The 20,146-nt window shown below is 32.5% G+C and overlaps 2 protein-coding genes across 7 annotated transcripts in view; one reads left to right on the top strand and one right to left on the bottom strand.

Annotated features, from left to right (window-relative positions):
- Positions 1-2,588, bottom strand: part of LOC148610927 (WD repeat-containing protein 5) — a 28,930-nt gene extending 26,342 nt beyond the window's left edge. Inside the window, exon 1 of the mRNA XM_088590857.1 lies at positions 2,450-2,588. The gene's annotated coding sequence lies outside the window, so the exon portion shown is untranslated. The remainder of the gene's footprint in view (positions 1-2,449) is intronic.
- A 253-nt stretch (positions 2,589-2,841) lies between these two features.
- The window catches only part of LOC148610928 (bromodomain-containing protein 3-like), a 30,051-nt gene continuing 12,746 nt past the window's right edge, over positions 2,842-20,146 (top strand). Inside the window, exons 1-13 of one of the 6 annotated variants that reach the window (XM_088590854.1) lie at positions 2,842-2,885; positions 6,278-6,406; positions 6,888-6,990; positions 7,504-7,692; positions 7,906-8,052; positions 8,529-8,903; positions 9,433-9,627; positions 11,152-11,247; positions 11,999-12,100; positions 14,319-15,027; positions 16,058-16,228; positions 17,262-17,390; positions 17,825-17,953. In XM_088590854.1, the coding sequence (XP_088446980.1) occupies positions 6,387-6,406; positions 6,888-6,990; positions 7,504-7,692; positions 7,906-8,052; positions 8,529-8,903; positions 9,433-9,627; positions 11,152-11,247; positions 11,999-12,100; positions 14,319-15,027; positions 16,058-16,228; positions 17,262-17,390; positions 17,825-17,953 (2,365 nt within the window). In that variant the 5' untranslated portion in view covers positions 2,842-2,885; positions 6,278-6,386. Of the gene's footprint in view, positions 2,886-3,069; positions 4,812-6,277; positions 6,407-6,887; positions 6,991-7,503; positions 7,693-7,905; positions 8,053-8,528; positions 8,904-9,432; positions 9,628-11,151; positions 11,248-11,998; positions 12,101-14,318; positions 15,028-16,057; positions 16,229-17,261; positions 17,391-17,824; positions 17,954-20,146 lie in introns of those variants that run through there. The other 5 variants (XM_088590850.1, XM_088590852.1, XM_088590849.1 and 2 more) reach the window with 5 other exon arrangements.

Here is a 20,146-nt window from a genome sequence, read left to right on the forward strand (position 1 = left end):
AGAGGATCGAATAGCGACATTTCCACTTGATCTCGGGTAGACAGGTGAACATGTCAATTAGGATCATGAACAGCAATTTAGAACTTTAATTGTTATCGACGAGACATAATTTACAAGGTGTGATGATTATATAACAACAGGTGATTGACAATTATCCCAAGTTTTTGTGGCACATGCTTAAACGATTTATTACTTATGATTGGGACTCATTGTGTAAATATTAATGCAGAACATTTGATCTTTTGACGGTTATGGAAACATTAAGCATGCATCCACTGAAACGAAATTGACTCAAAGTATGGCTTGTTTTTTTTATCCAAGTCAATGGAGGAACTACACATGCATGTGAATTTTTTCGATTAGAAGCACTCTCATGTCCATCAACCGTCAAAATGCTGAAGCATAATATTTCATCTTCAGCACCTCTTGCCAAGAAAGCAAAGTACTGTTCCAAATTCAATGCTGCATGAAGTCAAATTTACAGTGGTGCCAAGCCAGTAATGAATATTTGAAATGAAATCATTTTGATGCATATTTATGCAATAGTAGGAATTGCACATAGTGACAATTTTTAAATGAAAATTATTTAATTAATAGTAGCTATATAGCAGTGCTCGCCTTTAGCCACTAGTTTGAAGCCCCGGGATAGGAAAATTTAATTCGGACTAGTGAAAAGATATGTACATTTTGAAGGAGAGGACTGACATAGCAATGATGACACTTTTAAATATAAAAGTTATTTATATTTATCCTCTTATTGTTATATAAATCAATTAATGTCATTAATAAATAAAATCATTAAAATGTCCAAGTGTTACTCCATCAAAAGGGTTATTTCAACAATTCAAATAGAGTATTCAGCATTTTTTCTCATGGAAAGAGACTTAATACAAGGTTTTCCATAAGTTTCACATATACATTTGTATTTGACTTGTTACGCCACAAAAAAAATGCTGAGGTTTTCCTCCAGCTGAAAAATGACAAATCTCCAGTTTTGAAACATCCCTTCGGCTCCTGCGTATGGGGTGTTCATAGCACAACTCATACGTTATGCCAGAGCTTGCCGAAACTACGCAGACTATTTGTATCACGCTAGAACTCTAACAAATACGCTTCTGGAACAGTGTTATGTTGCTACAAGATTGAAGTCATCACTACAGAAGTTTTATGGTCGTCATCATGAACTCATGGATTGTTATGGTGTATCCATCAGAACCATAAATACTGATTTATTCAACGGGTCATAGTTTTCCTTTCCTCGTTTGTCTACCCCGGACTTGACTTTTTATGAGAAACGCGGCGGGTGTTTCTAGAAAAGCAGAGGACGCTTACCCTACCAGTGCACCTGGTCCATGCTCCCAGTTTTTAGTGGAGTCCGAGTTGCTCATTTATTTTTGTTATTTTGTATGTATGATTTTAGTTACTCTATGTTCTTTGCTGTGTATGTCTGTTTTCCATGTCTGCTCTTTGTCCCTGGATTAAATTCTTTTGATTACTGCTATAACCTTGGTTCCCTTGATTACTCTTTTGAAGGAATGACCTAATCACATGTATGTCAATAATCATTTATAAAATGATATTTTTTTGTGTCATGTCTCCTTTAATTGAATGTTTGTTGAAAACCATGGCTGAAACCACTATGGCCAAAAAGTACTGTGGCTTAAACGTTTCATGGCTGAGTTGACTAGAAACTTCATGGTCCTACAATATTTTACCATATGGTGTATACAAATAATTTGCGGGTCATTTCTACTAAGAGTTTTAACAGAAAGCTAGTGTTCCATAATCGAGTACAAAAGGTCCTAACGTATATTATAAGTGTGACGCCTCAGAAGTCAGTTGTATGACAAAGGTAAGGAAGCATGCATGACATATAATTCCATGAGATAGAGTTTAGGTAGAACAGAAGAATTTTCCAAGTGTATGTGTATAGAACATATTTTATTGCCAATTAAAAGCCCACAGGGGGCTACATGAGTAAAGTATACATACAAAGAGGAAAAGAGCATTGATTCGTTATTTATGCTCCAGGTATCAGAGGTATTTTAGATTTCTGTTGTCCACAAACAAGACATTTATACCAGTTGAATGACATACAATGGAAAGAAAATATTGTCCACTTCTACATTATATGGACACTATTTTCTTGGCCTTGTTAGTAATTCAACTGATATGCCTAGTCTTTCTAATCTTAGTTATTTTTTGTACCTTAACAATAACAATTCACTTGTGTCAGTAATTCCTTAGTGTATATTGTCTAGATATTTCAGTGTTTAGCATTTTAATGGCTTAAGCAGACGATTTATTTGTATACAAAGGTGCGACATGTTATTATTACTGAAGTGAAGAGTGGAACTAGACATCCGGAGTTCAGAACGGTCCACCAAAGACTTTCTAATTTTATTGAGGAGACCAGTTTAAGCATTTCATAAATGTTCCCAATACATACATTTGTGACTTCTAAAAACCTTGTCAGGATAAAGAAAATCCAATTGCCAAATATCAATTCACCAAAGAATAATCATCTCTATTTCTTCCCGCTGTAAATGTTTACTTCAACCACATGTGTACGAAGCCACTGCGCATGTGCAATAATGTATATCTCGTATACAGCGTCGATTTTTTTCCGTTGGATAAGAAACTGAAAATAAGTTGCTTAAGAAATGAATTTTTAAAAAATAAAGTATTCATTTATATATGTAATGCACGTCTTAAATAATTTAAAAACCGGTGTCTTGATTGTTGACATTTTTTTTGCATGATCACGTGGCATGCATGGCCAATCATTTCATTTCGGGCCGATAGCGACAAGACGTACCGATCATTTGTGCTCGAAAGATCAGTCGAGTTCATTACACTCTAGCGGTCTAATGGGATGAAATTTTGTAAAAATATATTGATAAAGTTTGAAGGAGTTACTTTATTGTTCAAAGGATGTAAAATCGAAAGGGTTTTTGATGGAATTTAACAATTTTGAAAACTTGATCTTGTCATGTGATATGTCTTAACCAATGAAATTCGTCATTTTTTGTCTCCACGTATAAATACCTTTCAAAAGCCGGGATGGTCGTTTATGTTGATGACTGAAACTCTGAGGGTCCTGTTGAATCATGTGGATTGAATGGACATGACGAGCCATCCGACACTACAAAGGTTTCAGCAGAACGCCCCAGTTACCAGTTGAGGGTACTTAATGTAAATTTTTACTTAGCAATGTTCATAAAGCTACGGAAATTAAATTTATGTCAGTCAACATCACGAACGACGCATAATCCGCCATCTTTCAATGGCTGGGTGCACATCTTCTCCTGCTAAAATGCTTTAATTGACTCTTTTAACCGTAGTTTATGAAGTTTAAAGTTTGCTGTTTGGAAAAACGAAGTACTTGGACCATACCGGCTTTTGAAAAAAGAGTATTATTTCATGGGATAAGTTCAGAAATGTCACCGTCATCTTTGTACCGAAACTAGCAAAAGACGCTTTAGATTTTACATTACGGCGAGGTCGTGTAAGATTATTTTGATTTCGCGTTAGTTATTTATCGTATTTATTTAATGAAATATGCAATAATTCCATTTTATTGTTTATGTTGTGTTGTGTTATTATTGTTACAACTCGTAGAGTTGAAAGTCAAAGTTGACACATGACTCCGGGATTTCCAGTCATGGCGTCCTTCTCATATGAAAGTGACTCATTGGCATCTTCAGCATTATATAAATGGAAGGATCGCCAAATATCATCTCTAAGTCACTACCAAATGCACATACTACAACCCTTAACTAAATAGTTGATATTTGTTATTATCTGTATTATATTAGAAGCTATTTAGCTATAAGAAATGGACATGTTATTCTGCTTGATGTGCAGAAGGCATAAAAGATAACTAAATCATGTCTTGACTAGAATATGATAGACGGGCTGTCCAAAGACAGTAACACTGGCATTCTCCTTGAAAGAGTTTTGATCACATATCTTCATGATTTTTTTGTAAGTCCTGGTGCAAAAAAGACACAACAGTTGTAAGTTAATGTCTAGAAATTTGGTTCAAGTTAATCAGAAATTTTGTGAAATATTTGATGATTGATCAACAGGTAGGATCCTGTTTGCATTTGACAAGGTTCCCTACCACATAAATAAAGTTAGTAGGAAAACATGAATTGACTCGCTTAACTACACTGTTCCCACTGAGGATTAAATCCTTGACAATTCAGTGACAATCCAATTCGGCTAAAGATGAATAATTGGGTTACTGAAACCTACTGCAATGCAAGTACTATAGGTCATTCTGCGGCTTTTACCTGAGTTGAGAGATTCTTAACACAACTATTTCAAATAGCATATCAAACCTAGTAGATTTGTTGGGCATGTAATTAGTTCTATAACATAAAACCACGCATTTATGTTTATCTTTCACGTTTTCATTGGATTTTTTCATTTTTTGTTTATAGTCAAAATGTGAGATTTTATCATTGGACACCATTTTGCGGGAGTAACGTTCCGGTGAATTGACCTGCAGGATGTTTTTGTCTAGATATAAAGTAATATCAAATCAAAATATTTAAGAATGATTGAAGTACAAAGTTAAAAGAGTTGGCTGTAAAATAAATTTCTTACCAGATGCAGAAATTGCATTAAAAAAACATCCAAATTTGCTTTTAATTCAGCAGATGTAAATTCCACAACCACCAGAATCGATAAGTCCCGAAAAGCACATTTCCGAATAGTGATCAGCAAATATTTAGGATTTTTAATGGCACAACGAAATTCACACATCATTTTGTCAAAGATAAAATATATTTGAAAATTATGTGGTGAGTATGAAAGTAGTATAATAAAATTACAAAAATGAAGGTTTTCATATTTTTTAGTGATCATTGCTTTTGGAATGGGGGGAAAAAACATTTAACCTTTAAATGATAAAAATTCGTTCCACCATATGACTCTGAAAATGCAGTCAACCGTAACATGTCAGCTTCTAGGCCAGTTCTCTTCGTGTTTTCATTCGGGAATATTATCTTCCAAACAAGGTTTGTTGGGATAAATTCAACTTCCTTTTCTTGTAATTATAATTGTTTTGTTGAAAAATATTCTTAAAATGTCAGAATTTAAAGTTGATTTTACACCTTGAAATTAAGGTCCAATGATAAAACCTCACATTTTGACTATAAACAAAAAATGAAAATATCCGATGAAAACATGAAAGATAAACAAAAAATGTTTTATAACATAAAAATGTATTATAGAACTAGGCATATAATATATTAGGGAGAGCATAATTAATCTCTCAAAATTATGCCATTCCGACTGACTTCTCAAAAACCTAGACCGTTCCTTGACTGGTCAATTATAAAGTAATTCTGTTGAAGAATTATTTCTTTAGCCAGGTCAATGAAATGGCTATTTAAATTACTACCTACTGTGAGAATAAGTGCATCAGTCTGGCAGTCGAAAAGTATTAGGGAAAATTAGTTACCCTCATGTAAACAATATTGGCTTGTCATTTTAAAATACAATGTATGGTCTACACTTTAAAATGCATATTAAGGTCATGCAAATCCTATAGGGTTATGCTTGTCAAAGAAAGCCAATTCAATATTGAAGAATCTATCCACAGGGAAAATGATATTGACTAAGATTTAAACTACATGTATTCACCTCTTCACTTACCATGTTTGATTAAGTTGGGCCAGAAATTTCACTGGTCATTGCTAAGTAAGTTCAGCAACCTTACTACCTAAATGTTCGATTTTCTAGGTGGTCGCTGAGCCTGACTCAACGAGAAAAGACTAATTTAGTGATAGGGATTAAAATTTTGAAAAATGGCAATTTTTTTAATGATTTCAGAATTTCAATAGTTCTTGCCTTAAAATTCTGATTTAAGTAGAACATTTTATACAGGAATGTGATAAGACATATCTCACCCTGTAATCAATATCTTTGCCAATTCATTGGTTCCCAGTGTGCAGAGTGGTGGATCAATAGACTTTGGGTTTCTAGTACTGGATATGTGCCTGTCAATAATTCTGCAGTACAGCACATAAGCAACATACAGTATGTACTATGATTTATTGTAACCATATGCTCGACAGAACTTTAGGCTTTTCAGAGTACATGTAAATGTACCATGTTGATCTAAATAGACATTTTCCTTCACGTTTTTGCCTTTACTTATACCACTACATGATAGAGCCAATTTACGTGTTGTGAATCTATTGTGTATAGCATGATTATGATCTGTAATAGGGTCTTGAAGTAACTAAAGCATTTTAAATTTCAGATCAAAATATGTCCATGTAACAAAGTTGTGGACATGTACTGGGTTACTTTACCCCCAGTTGGACAAAATTGTTCGTGCTATAAAAACCCTATGATTTAAGGTTTGGACAATGATGGCAGATATGACGAGGTAAATATACAACGTTCACATATCTGAACTGGTGTGTGTGTATAAATTAATGAACCATATGATTCAAAATTTTTTCTAACTTCAAAGTTTTAATAGGCTGCACAAAATTCTTTATGTATTCACAAGTGACCAAAATTTATAAAAAAATTCTAAAATGGTTCCCTGTTACCTGTGATTTACAGGACTATACAGGTAAACACATTTAAAATAGAGAAATAGTCATTTCAACTGGCAAGTACAATATATCTCCTAGAATAAATAAAATAATGGTAATTTAAAAGAATTTTCATAAATTCAATAGCAAAGTAAGTCTTGGCATTATAAGTTTTTTCTGGGCTTACTTTTTATAATACAATGCAAACACATTTTGCTTTCTTACTCTAGTGTGAAGAATGTTCATTTAATACTACCCTTTCAAACATTAGTTGCAAAAAAGCTGGTTACTATACTTGCTTAGAAATCAGTTTTTGATCAATTTCAGGCCTGGTGGTGACTTGTCAGTGAGTCCATTACGACATAATTCTGCCAGTGAATATAATTTCACAAGTGATTCTGAGAAGTCTGATGTCAAAGTTGAGAATGCTGTAAGTATTTTGTGTAAATTTAAATTTTCATTGATGGATTTGAGAGATTAGTAACCAACACAACTAAAATTACTCATTCTGGTGTGGTTTATGCTCATCAAAGCTCAAGGGGCTTGCAACTTCACAAAATCTCTGCTCGGTGTCATAAAATTTTACAACATGAAATTTTTCTCAAATCTTTCCTCAACTCAAAATAGATTGTGTCCAATATGAACTGTTATGTCCACATTGTTCCCCAAATGTACAAGGTTCAACTGGCCTCAGGGGTATTAGTCCCATTTGGGGCAATGTTTAATTGATTGAACTGCTTTAAATAATGCCTTAGTTATCATAATGAACCAAATTTAATTTAAAATGACTTGTGCAAAATTCTGATGGTCCTTTCTGGAAGGAATACCCTGAAAAATGTCTGTCCTAGTCTATTTCATAAGTCCTTTTAGGCATATGTTGTGTAACCAATCATTCCCTTACGTATATATTGTCTTGTATCTCTTGTTATTGCTGTAATTTCAGAATGACTCTGACTTCACTGATGTTGCATCACCATTGCCTTCTGCCCACGATCAAGTTACATCTACTAAAAAAGGGCGGAACACAAATCAATTGCAGTATCTCCTGAAAAATGTAATGAAATGTGTATGGAAACATCAGTATTCATGGCCTTTCCAGAAGCCAGTAGACCCTGTTCTCTTAAATCTCCCTGTAAGTTGTATTGTTTCACATGCTGAATTGTCATTTAACATGTAATACCAGAAGAATAAGCCAGTTAGTGATCAGACTATGCAAGTAGTTAATTTATGATGCTTTCTCATTCAGTGAAACATTTAAGCTTCTTTTGAAGATTTACTTTCCATAAATGTTAAACAAATACTATGTAAGTGAAAAACATAACTGATTTAGTTTGACAATTTTCAGGACTACTTCAAGATAATCAAACACCCTATGGACCTAGGAACAATAAAAAAGAAACTTGAAACTCATCAGTATTACTCTGCATCAGAGTGTATTCAGGACTTCAATCAGATGTTTACCAATTGTTACATATACAACAAACCTGGAGAGGTAAGCTCATTAGAACATAAAGTGAACAAGGTGGTTTTCATTTCTAAAATTTTGATGCAAGGATTTTTTTCAGTATTTAAGGTTTTGATTTTTTTTTTTGTATTTGCCAGATCTAGTTATTAGTGCTGATAACAGAAAAAAAATCTTTTGATTACTAAAGATTATTCAACAGTGGACTAGGATTCCTACTTCCCATTACCTGGGGCAAGTGAAATTTGGGTCAGGGAAAGTTAGGTACTTAGTTAAAGTTTCCTGTGGCAAGTTGAAAACTTAATATGCTGTAAGGATTTGTTTTGTAAGGAAAGCAGTCATTGACTGTGGGAAAGTTGATTTTATATGGATTTTTCCTGAGGAAACCTCAATTTCTGAAAATCCTAAATATATATTTCAGTCTTAACTGTAAACAAGTCAAGTAAATAGTGAACTGATAGTAATCACTTGCTTTAAAGCATTATGGCATATTTTTTCCATTGCAGGACATAGTGTTGATGGCACAAGTATTGGAAAAATTGTTTCTACAAAAAGTGGCTCAAATGCCAGCAGAAGAGCATGAAGTCATACCTTCATCCAGTTCTTCTTCTTCAAGTAAAAAGACTCCTAAAACAAAGATTGGTGCTAAAACAGCTACTCCTAAGAATTCTATTATTAATAAATCATTCACTCCAAATTCGCAAGCATCCGCCCAATCTACTCAAGAACCGACTGTAGCACCTGCATCAACAACTGTTGTTACTGTACCCCCACCTAGTCAGACGTCATCAGGGCCTGTGACAACATCTGCTGACACCTCAGCTTATACCAACCATAACATTTCTGAACCTGCAGTTATTCCTCCTCAAGCTCCCACAAAGGTGAGCATGACTAATTCTTCTTTTATTCCTTTTCTTGTCTTTGTTGCTTTGTTTGAATGTCATGGTGATGGTCTGTGGTAATGGAAACCAAATGCCAAATTTCTAACTTGATAGGAATTATTTTTTGAGGTGAAGATATGCAGAAGATGCAATTGTAATATTAGGTACCTTTACTTTTGGGCAATGACCACATTTTATTCTGTGTCTCATAATCTGTAAAGGTGAAAATAACCCCCAAGTTTAATTACAATATATCAGTTTTGATTTATTGTTTCATGCCTTGGGAACATGCAACTGTTGGTAATCATATTGTGTACAAGAATCCAGTCCTTGCTTTCAGTCACAGGTTTGGATAAAATTACGTGAGCTGTCTGAAATGACTTTCAGTTTTCATTGTTTTTGGGCTAGTGCAATAGTGTATAGCTTTCCATTGTAACATGTAGTATTGATTTGCGACTGGTTCTGAAAAAATGTTCAAGGAAAAGTTATGTATTGTTAACAAATTTTTCTGTTTTTTATTTTTTTTAAGACTTTGAAAAGAGGGGTGAAGAGGAAAGCCGACACAACAACACCAATTGTAGCAACAATGCCAAAAGATCCATCTTTTGAACCAACTATAAAGGTAGAAAAAATTCCAGCTAAAGTTCCACCTACAAGAAGAGAAAGTAATCGTCCCATTAAAAAACCAAAGAGAGATATTCTTGAGGAAGATTCTCCGGATACTGTAAGTTGTGTGTGTATTAAAAGGAGATATGACATAAAAAAATATCATTGTATAAGTGGTTATACTTACAAAAAATATAGTATATTTAGATACAAGTGTAACAAACGTTTTCTCATCAGGTTAGTGCTAAATAAAGTTCAAATGATTTATTTGTGTTTTCGCGACAACCAAATTAATAAGGCTCAATTACTATACATGGAGAATTTTTACACAATACACAGTATATAATAGGTGACCCTAGGTGAGTTTAAGGAGCTTTCCTCGTACAGACAATTTTTTTTTTTTTTTTTTTTTTCAGGTCAGTTAAAATCTTTAATTTTAGCAAAAACAATTTAGAACATGAGACAGCTTTAGCACTAAACCTGTATGGGTTATCTAATAAAATTATCAAAAACCAAATAAAAAATAAACATGTTCAAACTATCCTCTGTACTTGCAGGGACTTTATATTACACTCCCTGGTACTGGTACACTTGTCAGGAGTAATATTCAGTAAGAAAGGGATGAAATCAATATTTTCAATAAAGATCGAGATCAGAACAGTTTAAGTGTTAGAATATGAATTTTGATTTACTTAATGGAAGGAGTTAAATATAAACAGCCTTGCTTTATATAAAAAGTTCAATCTTACATGACAAAACATAATGAAATATTTCTATGTAATCTTCGAAAAGAAGTGGTGTCTCACTGTGGATAGTCAAGTCTTCATACATGTAATAGTTTAATAGTTCTGACATAGTTAATCATTTTATTCTCGATGTTGTTTATCACTTACTTCTCAAATGGATCTAAATTGATACAACTGTAAGTGTATAATTGCTGGCAAACCCAATTGATTGATTGTTGGGGTTTAATGTTTGAGCAGCAATATTTCAGCTATATTCAGATGACAAGCCTAACCCAAACTTTCAATATTTTCACTGTCATTTGTAGAAATCAATGTTATTACAATGTACAAATTTTATTAATATGAATCTGAGATGTAATAATAATAATAATATTAAAATCTTTACTTCAAGAGGGTTATTTACAAGCTAATTTTCCCTGAGGCCCTCAAACTCAAAACTATAATGCAACTAAAAAAAACGAGCTGATTTGACAATATCATAGCACTTTAAGGTAGTACAAATAGATCATTAAAAATGTATAAACAGCAAAAAATTTCTTTTTTATGATACTCATTCTGAAATCTTAAGGTACTTCTTTACATTGATTTTGAATGAGTAATCAGTGGCTTGACTACATAATTGTTTAAGTAACTGATTACACTTGTATTGTTTGACATATGAAAAATTAGAGATGTGCAGTCCTTTTTACAAAAAAATCTTTTAAGTGCATAATTGGTTGTAAGTTATGATGTCATAATCTAGGACTAATTCTACGTTAATAATTTTTTTGTGAAAAGGACTGCTGGAAGCCTTCTATTCTAGAAGTTTATTATCATGTTCTATAAAGATACACCATAGAAACATTGTACAAAAGTAAAGGTGGCTGCAGTGATATTTTGTTCTTTGGTTTTCTCAGGAGAAACATGTTCCCAAGAGCAAGAAAGGAAAACTGTCAGAACAGTTGAAGTTTTGCAATAATGTGATGAAAGAATTAATGGCAAAGAAACATGCAGTAAGTTTTTATCAAGACTCTGTTCAGTGGTCTATGAAAAAAGTGAGATAATAAATTCTGTTTTTATACGCCTGTCTAAGACGGGACATATTATGGTATACCATTGTCCGTCTGTCCGTCAACTCAAAAACACTTCCACAAACTTTTTTGAAACTTTGGTGAATTGTTCATATCTATTGATGTAAGCTCCCTTTCAATTTTTATAAATTTCAGATTAATCGTTTCTGTGTTATGAATTTTTATATTTAAAAAAAGGCGGAAACAACCAGTAAAAAATCATTGAAAATGGACCATTTGTTATGATGATCAACTAATAAATATAAAACGTTCTTGGTAACCCTGTCAGAAAAGTGTGTTTTGGACAAGATTGAAATGTACGGGTGAAAAATCAAAAACAACAAACTTTGTTAAACTTGAGGCAGCCTTGATAGTTGCAAATTTTTTGTACATTTTTTTTTACTTTTTTTTTAGGGGGGAAGGGTATTTGACAGGGCTTACAGTATTTTTAGTTGATCATATAAATTCAATGAAGGCATAAAGACAAGTTAAAGGGGCAACAGGCGTATTATGTGCTTAAAGCGCAGCTGTTTATTTACATTCTAAATAAAGATTTATTTTTTTTTAGATTTAGCAAAAATATGTGCATTTATTAGAACAGTGGGACTAGAAACTATTGTGATGATGATGAAGAAGCTTTTTCGGTCTAATTTAAGTATTGAAAAAAAATAGTTAACTTGGTCTTAATTTTCAGGATTATGCATGGCCATTTTATAAACCTGTTGATGCCGAAATGCTTGGACTTCATGATTATTATGATATAATAAAGAAGCCAATGGATTTAGGCAGTATCAAGGTGAGTAATGAAATAGTATCTGCCAACTCTTTTCAAATGACTGCAAAAATATTTGATCCATTGAAAAATATGGCTACTGTTATTAAAAATATAATGTGGGGATCAGACAGTAGTTCTGCATATATCTCCAAAACCGTTAGGTTTAGCCATAGTCTGACACGGGTATAAGTGTTCAGCGTGATGAGATCTATCTGCAGTCAAATTTTCATTTTAATCTATTTAGCCATGTCGGAGTAAATGCCTTTTTTCAACGTTTTTTGCTATTTTTAATGTTATTTCTTTCAAAACTCTTCTTCTCTGACACCAATTGACCAATTGGAACTAAACTTACTTTGAATGTTCCTTTTGTGCATAGAATTGATGTTGCGATTTTTGATCCGTCCAAAAACATGGCCCGCTGTTACTAAAAATAGAACGTAGGGGTCAGTCAGTAGTTTTTTCCATATATCTCTAAAACCATTAGGTTTAGCAAAATTCTGACAAAAGTCTGGTAAAAGTGTTCAGCATAAGATCTATCTGCAGTCAAAATTTGGTGAAAATCTGTTGACCCATGTTGGAGTTATTGCCCTGTTAGGACGTTTTTTGCTGTTTTTAATGTTATTATTTTAAAAAATCTGCTAAGAAACTTCTTTACAGAATTCAATGAAAGTTGTATTATTTTAATGGGCATCCTTAACAAAATGACTGTTTGGATTTTTTATCTGTTCTAAGGTATGGCCGCTGTTACTAAAAATTGAACAAGGGGGCAGCAGATTCTTGCATATATCTCCAAAATGGTTAGGTTTAACTAAAATCTGACATGGGGTAAAATTATTCAACGTGAAGAGATCTGTGGTCAAAGTTTGGTGAAAGTTTGTTGATCCATGTAGGAGTTATTGCCCTTTTTGGACATTTTTCTGTTTATGATGTTCTCAAAAAAATTCTCAGTAACTGCTCCACAGAATTCAATGAAAGTTGCCATTTTTGTTCTATATGGTATCCATAATGATATGACAGATTTTTGATTGCTGAAAAAAACATGGCTGCCGTTTCTAAAAATAGAATAATGGGGTCAGACAGCAGATTTTTGCATACATCTCCTAATCTGTTAGGTTTAGCCAATAGCTTTAAATAGCTGAAATGATCCTTATTGTAAGGCTTACAAATGTGTCCAATGAATCAAATGGAGTCAAAATTGTCTAACAACTCCTTGTTAGAATTACTGCCATTAAAAGGCAAAAATATACCCAGGTGAGTGATTCAGGCTCCTGGGAACCTCTTGTTCTTTTTTAGTAGCCCAGCTGGCAAATTGCATTTAAATAATTATTGTAAACAAAAATTGCGGTCAGAGTTTTTACTGGTTACCATTTGTTCGGAAACGTAGCGTCCCTAGTTAAATTTTGTCAGTAACCAGTTATAATAATATTGAAATAGATCATAACTGATGTCGGTTTCTTATTAAGAATTGCTTATTAATTTCCACATGTGGTATTTCGTAAAATGTGGAATTTTATTTCTGGGGTTAAAGAAACCCAAGAAACCAACACCACTGCCAAGAGAAAAACATATCAAAAAGGATTCTGTTTTTGCAAGACTGTTTGAATATTCTTGACATTAATTTGTTCAGAATCTGAACAAAACAAAATTAATGCAAGAATATTCAAACACTCTACTGTTTCATGTATTAAAGTTTTGAAATTTTATGAATTGGTTGTATAATTTTAATTCATTGAAGGAGATATATTGTCAAAAGCTCATTTTAACTTTAACTGCACATTTTAGGGTTTTTCATGATGCATATAAATAAGGAAAGGTTTCGGTACCAACTTTTTTTCTGGCCTAATTGATTTTATAGTTTAGTAGCCGAGGTTACTACTGGCCTCAAGAAGTTGAATCTTGACCCCTGTAAACTTATAGTTAAAAAGAATGTTAATAATTTGTTTCGTGTAACATGGGGCAAGTCACCCCCTGTATACATATTACCTCAAAAACCCTGAAATTTAGATGTGGCACATTATTTTCATTGTTTTTAATGCAATATGCATATGGGAGAGAACTTGTGGGTATTGTGTTAAACCAAGAGAAATACATGTATGTTGATAAATAAGCACAAAAATGACTAACAGGGACCTTATTTCATGTTAGCATAATCATTTTTGTCTCTCAAACAATGAAATTACTTAACTGTTGGTTTAACAGCATTTCATGGATAATAAGGTTGTAATGTTTTGATTTTCAGAAAAAAATGGACAATAGGGAGTACAAAACTCCTCAAGAATTTGCTGATGATGTGCGAATTATATTTACCAATTGTTATAGATATAATCCTTCAGATAGTGATGTTGTTATGATGGCAAAAAAGTTACAAGATGTGTTTGAAATGAAATATGCAAAACTGCCTGATGAACCTGCATCAGCAAATGGTGACAAAGGAGGTAGTGGCAGTGAAAGTTCAGAAAGTGAAATTGAATCTGATGATGATAGTGAAGAAGAAAGGGAACAAAAAATTAAAAGTTTGCAAGAAGAATTAAAAAAAATTCAGGATGACTTGAGTAAATTGACTGAGGAACATATGCAAAAATTAAAACAAAAGAAGGAAAGAAGGGAGAAAAAGAAGAAAAAGAAAAAGGAAAAAATTGATGTGAAAAAAGAAAAAGTGACAGAGACACCAGTGTCAATTCCATCCAGCACGAACACTCCAGCAGTGTCTGCTGCTGACACTGCTAAAACTCCTAAAGTGAAGACTACAAAGAAATCGCCATTAGATAAAAGTACAAAGAAAAAGACTACAGGTCGAACACCTAGTGCTAAAAAGAATAATAAAGTGGCACCTGCTGCAAACAGTGGTGCACCCCCAATGGCATTCGATAGTGATGATGAGGACAATGCAAAGCCTATGACTTATGATGAAAAGCGACAATTAAGCTTGGATATAAATAAACTTCCAGGTAATGAGTTTATATTGGACTTGAGGTCTGAAATTCTTTGCTTTAAACCATTGCCTAACTTTGCTGTATGACTTTATGTCAGCATGATACATAATGTAGATGGTGATATGGAATCAAAAAATAAGTTACAAGTTTGAAGATATGAAAATTCTGAATCTTTTCAAATTATGAACAGTATAATAAGAATAATATAGCTCTGAAAATGAACATTTTTGTCTGTCAAATGGTCTGTGAGAAATTTTGCAGTTTGAAACTCCATATGTTCTTATGTAAAAATTGGTCAAACTCCAACAAATGTTCTTGTGTAGTAGAAAAAAGTATTGCATTTAATGTCACTGTATCATGACAGGTTTGTTTTAGTCGTACAATTCCTTGTTTAATCACAATACTAATATATTAAGATTTAACCAACTTGGTAGTTAGTCCCAGGAAAGTTCTTCAATTTATTTCAGGCATTAGTGTAGAAGTATTGATATATATACAGCAGTGTTTTATTGAATGTTTCCAGTGTAATAAATTTCAATAATTCACACTGAAATAAATTTTGCATTTTCAATTTTGGACTTTCTCCTGCCATAAGGTCACAATTTTTATATGAATCGGCCAGTCACAGAATTTAAAATCATGTTGAAAGTTTTTTATCAATGAATTATGAAAATCTGTATGATAAATAGGATATCAGTTGGTTATCATGAAAAACAGAATATGGTCACTCGTGCCAAGAATGCTTGAGGATTTAACTCATGCACGGAACAAGTTCGGCACATTCGCTAAATCGATGCATTTCTTTGGCACTTGTGATCATATTTTTGTTATTCACTCTTTCCAATTAATTATATGCAAGTATTGACATCAAATTGTTTGGGTTTTTTTTTTTTTCTGTTATGATATCATTGTACACTTCTTTTGTATTTAAGTTGTAAAACTGAAAGAAGTTTCAAAGCTAGTGCTTCTTGGGAAATTGAAATCTTCAATCAGTAGTGTATATCTTTTGTGATATAAAATATAATAGATTATGTTATCATTTTAGGTGATAAATTGGGTAGAGTTGTTTTCATTATTCAGTCGAGAGAACCGTCATTGAGAGATTCTAATCCTGATGAAATAGAAATAGACTTTGAAACCCTTAAACCTTCGACATTGAGAGAGTTAGAAGCATATGTTATGTCATGTTTAAAAAAGAAAACAAGAAAGCCATATAGTAAGTACAGTCTTTTTTTTTTTACTTATTAATATGTAAGGATAAGAGTCTTTTTGTTATGCACAGGGTTAAATTGAAGAACTCAGAAATGTGTGCTGAAGGCACAGTTAATTAGCTGAAAAGTTTGCTGGCCACATTTATCAGTTCAACATAGGATTTAACATGATTTCACTAGCCTTAAGGCCAAGAAATGAACAACTTACACGATTTTCCTCTTCTTTAAATCCAAATTTCTCCATTAAAAAATCTTGAATTTTACTGGTTTAAAAATAACTTCCCATTTGGCAATGTCAGCTTTGTTAGTTAACCTTTCTAAAATCTGCTTTGCAAAAAGAAAACTGAACATTTAACCTCTTGAAAAGAAGTATATTTGCATAACCTGATTTCAACCCCTGTTAATTAGTGAAATTTGAGCTGGCATACTAAAAAAAAAACTGCTTGAATAATTTATTGTTGACTATTTATGTTTAAAAAAAGACACTGAATTACAGCTAATTACAATTACGTTTTTTAATTCCCCCAGGTCCATTTCTGATGTTCACTAGTGAATGGTCAAATATTATCATTTCTTTGCTATATTTAAATGATTTTTATTTAATTGAGAGATTTGCTTTTATATTTTTCGATTTGCATACAAAGGCCACATAATTTAAGAATTTAGATATGTCAAAAGTTGTTTTTGTTGCAATAAACAGTCATGATTGAAATACATTGAAACTGGTCGAGACATGCTTGATGCCAACTTTTGTCCGCCAAAGGTTTGACAGCTTTCAATGACTCTGCTTATGTTTTTACTCTTTCACTAATTTTTTTTTTTTTAAATCCATCACTGAAAAAAAAACCAGATAAAATCTGTTCAAGAAAGAGGATAATCAATTAGTTATTATCAGTATGGTCAGTTGTACAGAGAAACAATGAATGATTTATCATATTTACTGAAGACTGCATTGGCTATTATATGTACATGTGCATGTATTACATTTTACACTAAATAACATTCCCTTGAAAAATTGATTTTTATTTTTTTTTTCAGCCAAGAAGGCCTCCTCAGGGAAGTCTCGAGAAGAAGCTCAGAAAGAAAAGAAAGCTGCTATTGAAGAAGAATTGAAAGGTATCCATGAGAAGTTAGGACGTCCTGGCAGTGCTAAGAAGTCTAAGAATGGTAAGTTATCATTGCAGTCTTGGCAATTTTAATTTCAGTCAATGTTGCAAGCCCAGCTCAAAATTTTGATGAAATTTTGTAGTAGTTATTAACATGTTAGCGAAATTTTGTGGGCCCACCAGCAATTGTTGTCATGATTGTTGTATATTTTAGAGGCTGCATTGTTTGTTGTGATTTGTACTTTATGCAGTGTATTTGTTGACATGTTTCATTGATTAAATTCCAGCTAAAATGAGTTGTTAAAATAAAAAGTTTTTATGAAGAGTGTAAAAAGAGAGCTTAGTTAAATTCTAATTTTTAAATTCCAGTCACTGTTATATATATACAAATGGAATAGTTTCTGCAATAAATATTTTTCATTAAAGAGAGATTGGCATTATTACATTTATAACAGCTGGATTTGATATGCAAATGCTCATCTTGAATTTTTGTAGAAGAAGGCGGTGTTGTTGATGTAGATGGTCCCAGTCATTTGTCTGATGGTAGTAGTAGCTCATCAGGTACCGATTCCAGCAGTGATAGCAGTTCATCAAGCTCATCGGAGTCAAGTGATTCAGAGTCAGGTTAGGGATGGCCACAAACATTCACACAATGATCTGAGCATATGTCATAATACTTCATACTAAGTGTGATCATGCTAAGCATAAAATGCCATCTTCATTATCATGTGCAAATGTATTTAGAAGTGTTGGTTGTGTCAGAAAATTTTTATTATGAACAGCAGGGCTGTGTAAGTGAATTTTATAATTTGTTTGCCATTTGTAGTAGCTTTTTCAGAGCTATTGAAATCCATTGTATTGAATAACTAAAGAACAATTTATGCCTAGAGTGCAGAATGTGTTACGATGTTGAGGTCAGCTATTTTTGGCTGCCTTTCATTTCTTAATTTACTTTTCAACATTGATATGAGCCATGAGAACATGCCCTTTTGTTCTGATATTTTATTCAAGTTGTAACCATTGTCTTTCTTTTACCTGGTTCACAATTTGGGGTCATACAGGTGTTTTGGAAATAATTTTTTCATACTAAATCAGGGATAAACATGGCCTCATCATCACACATTACAGCACTCCATGGCTGATATCATTGTCCATTCCTTGTTGTCAACAGTGTCTATCATGTTATTTATATGTTTTTCATTTATTAAATAAAGCACTGTTTTGACTATATTTTGGAAGTAAACAGATATATCATTTATTGATGAATTTTTAAACACATTTATTGTGCATTTTTCCTTTTTATTTTCTATAAGAGAGAAATGAAAATGATCATATAGCTAAATTTAATGCTTTATAATTATAGATATACAAACTTTTTTTGTATTGTATCATTTTATAGTGTAGAATTCATTTGATGTACATAAAAAGTGACCCCATTGTCATATTATTGTACATGTAGATCTCATGTCAATAAAAGTGAGAAAAAAAACTATATCTTGGTATTTTATTAATGCTGTAACACATTCTGCACTCTATTGTATAATTGAAATCTAATGTCTATGTGTTTAAAGATAAAAGAATGTATTATATATTTTTGTGCTTACACAGTTCAGCACAAAATATCAAGGGTTATGTAGGAGTGAACATACTGGATGTTTGTTTTTGTGCACTGTTTTGTTTCTCAAGCCAATAAGTTTCATTAACTTATTTCAAGTGCATAATGGAAGGAAAAAATGTTACAATAAAAGAATTGGCAATACCAGCATATTCACTAACTATAGAACCCTTGAATTTATGGTTTATTGTAGTTAATATAAAAAAATTAAGAAAAAAACATTGATTATTAATATAAATAACTACGAAAAAACATTGATTATCAAAAAAAGGCAGATAATTACCTCTTAACCCAGGTTACAGTTTGAATAATCTAACTGGTCCAATTTCATTATTCAAGTATTTAATATGTGAAAAGTACATTTGAAAATTTACAAACTGCTTATCAACAAGATAACGGTTATAAATGAGAATTGTGGAAATTTAAAATTAAAGTGATACCAATTTCAATACATATCTAGTCCGGCTTCTGAGTAATTTAAATAGCTCATACAGCTAGTTGGAAAAGACTAGTTCCAATTTCAATACAAATCTTGGTATGCTACTAAGAAGTTTGAATAGCTCTCTAGGTAGAAATCTGCTCTATATTATACCAATGTGTCCTACTTAACTACCACAGAACATCTGTGTGATCTTTTAAAGGCATTGTTAAGCACAGGTGTTCTGAAGTAGTTAAGTAGGACTCATTGCTATAATGTAGGGCAGATTTATACCTAGAGAGCTATTTAAATTACTCATTAGCCTACATAAATTAGTATTGAAATTGGAACTGGTCTTTTTTCAATTAGCTGTAATTTTCTGTTCACATACAAATATGTCCTACTTCATTAACACAGAACACCTATGTTATCAGAATATCTGTCTGTTATGACTAGGATATCACAATTAACAGTTAAGACTAGTGTCCTGAAGATCACATGATGACCCTTCAGTCACTATGCTTGTATTGGGAAATCATGATATATACTAGAATCTTTTGACAAAAGAAAATGTATTCAATGATATGTTACACCATTTTTATACACCGTATTTTAAGACGGGACATATAATGGTACACTGGTGTCCATTGAACACACTTTACACAGTAACTACAAAATTCTGTCATTGATTTGTGTGAGGTCTTTCTTGATTTTCATAAATTTCAGACTAATGTTTTGGTTTTTTTGGAGTTGTGGGACTGTTATAGTGCAAAAGTTGGGGGAT

The sequence above is a fragment of the Perna viridis genome, chromosome 7 (genome assembly GCF_037379345.1).
Source record: "Perna viridis isolate PV_CMFRI_1.1 ecotype Kerala chromosome 7, ASM3737934v1, whole genome shotgun sequence".
NCBI classification, from domain to species: Eukaryota; Metazoa; Mollusca; class Bivalvia; order Mytilida; family Mytilidae; genus Perna; species Perna viridis.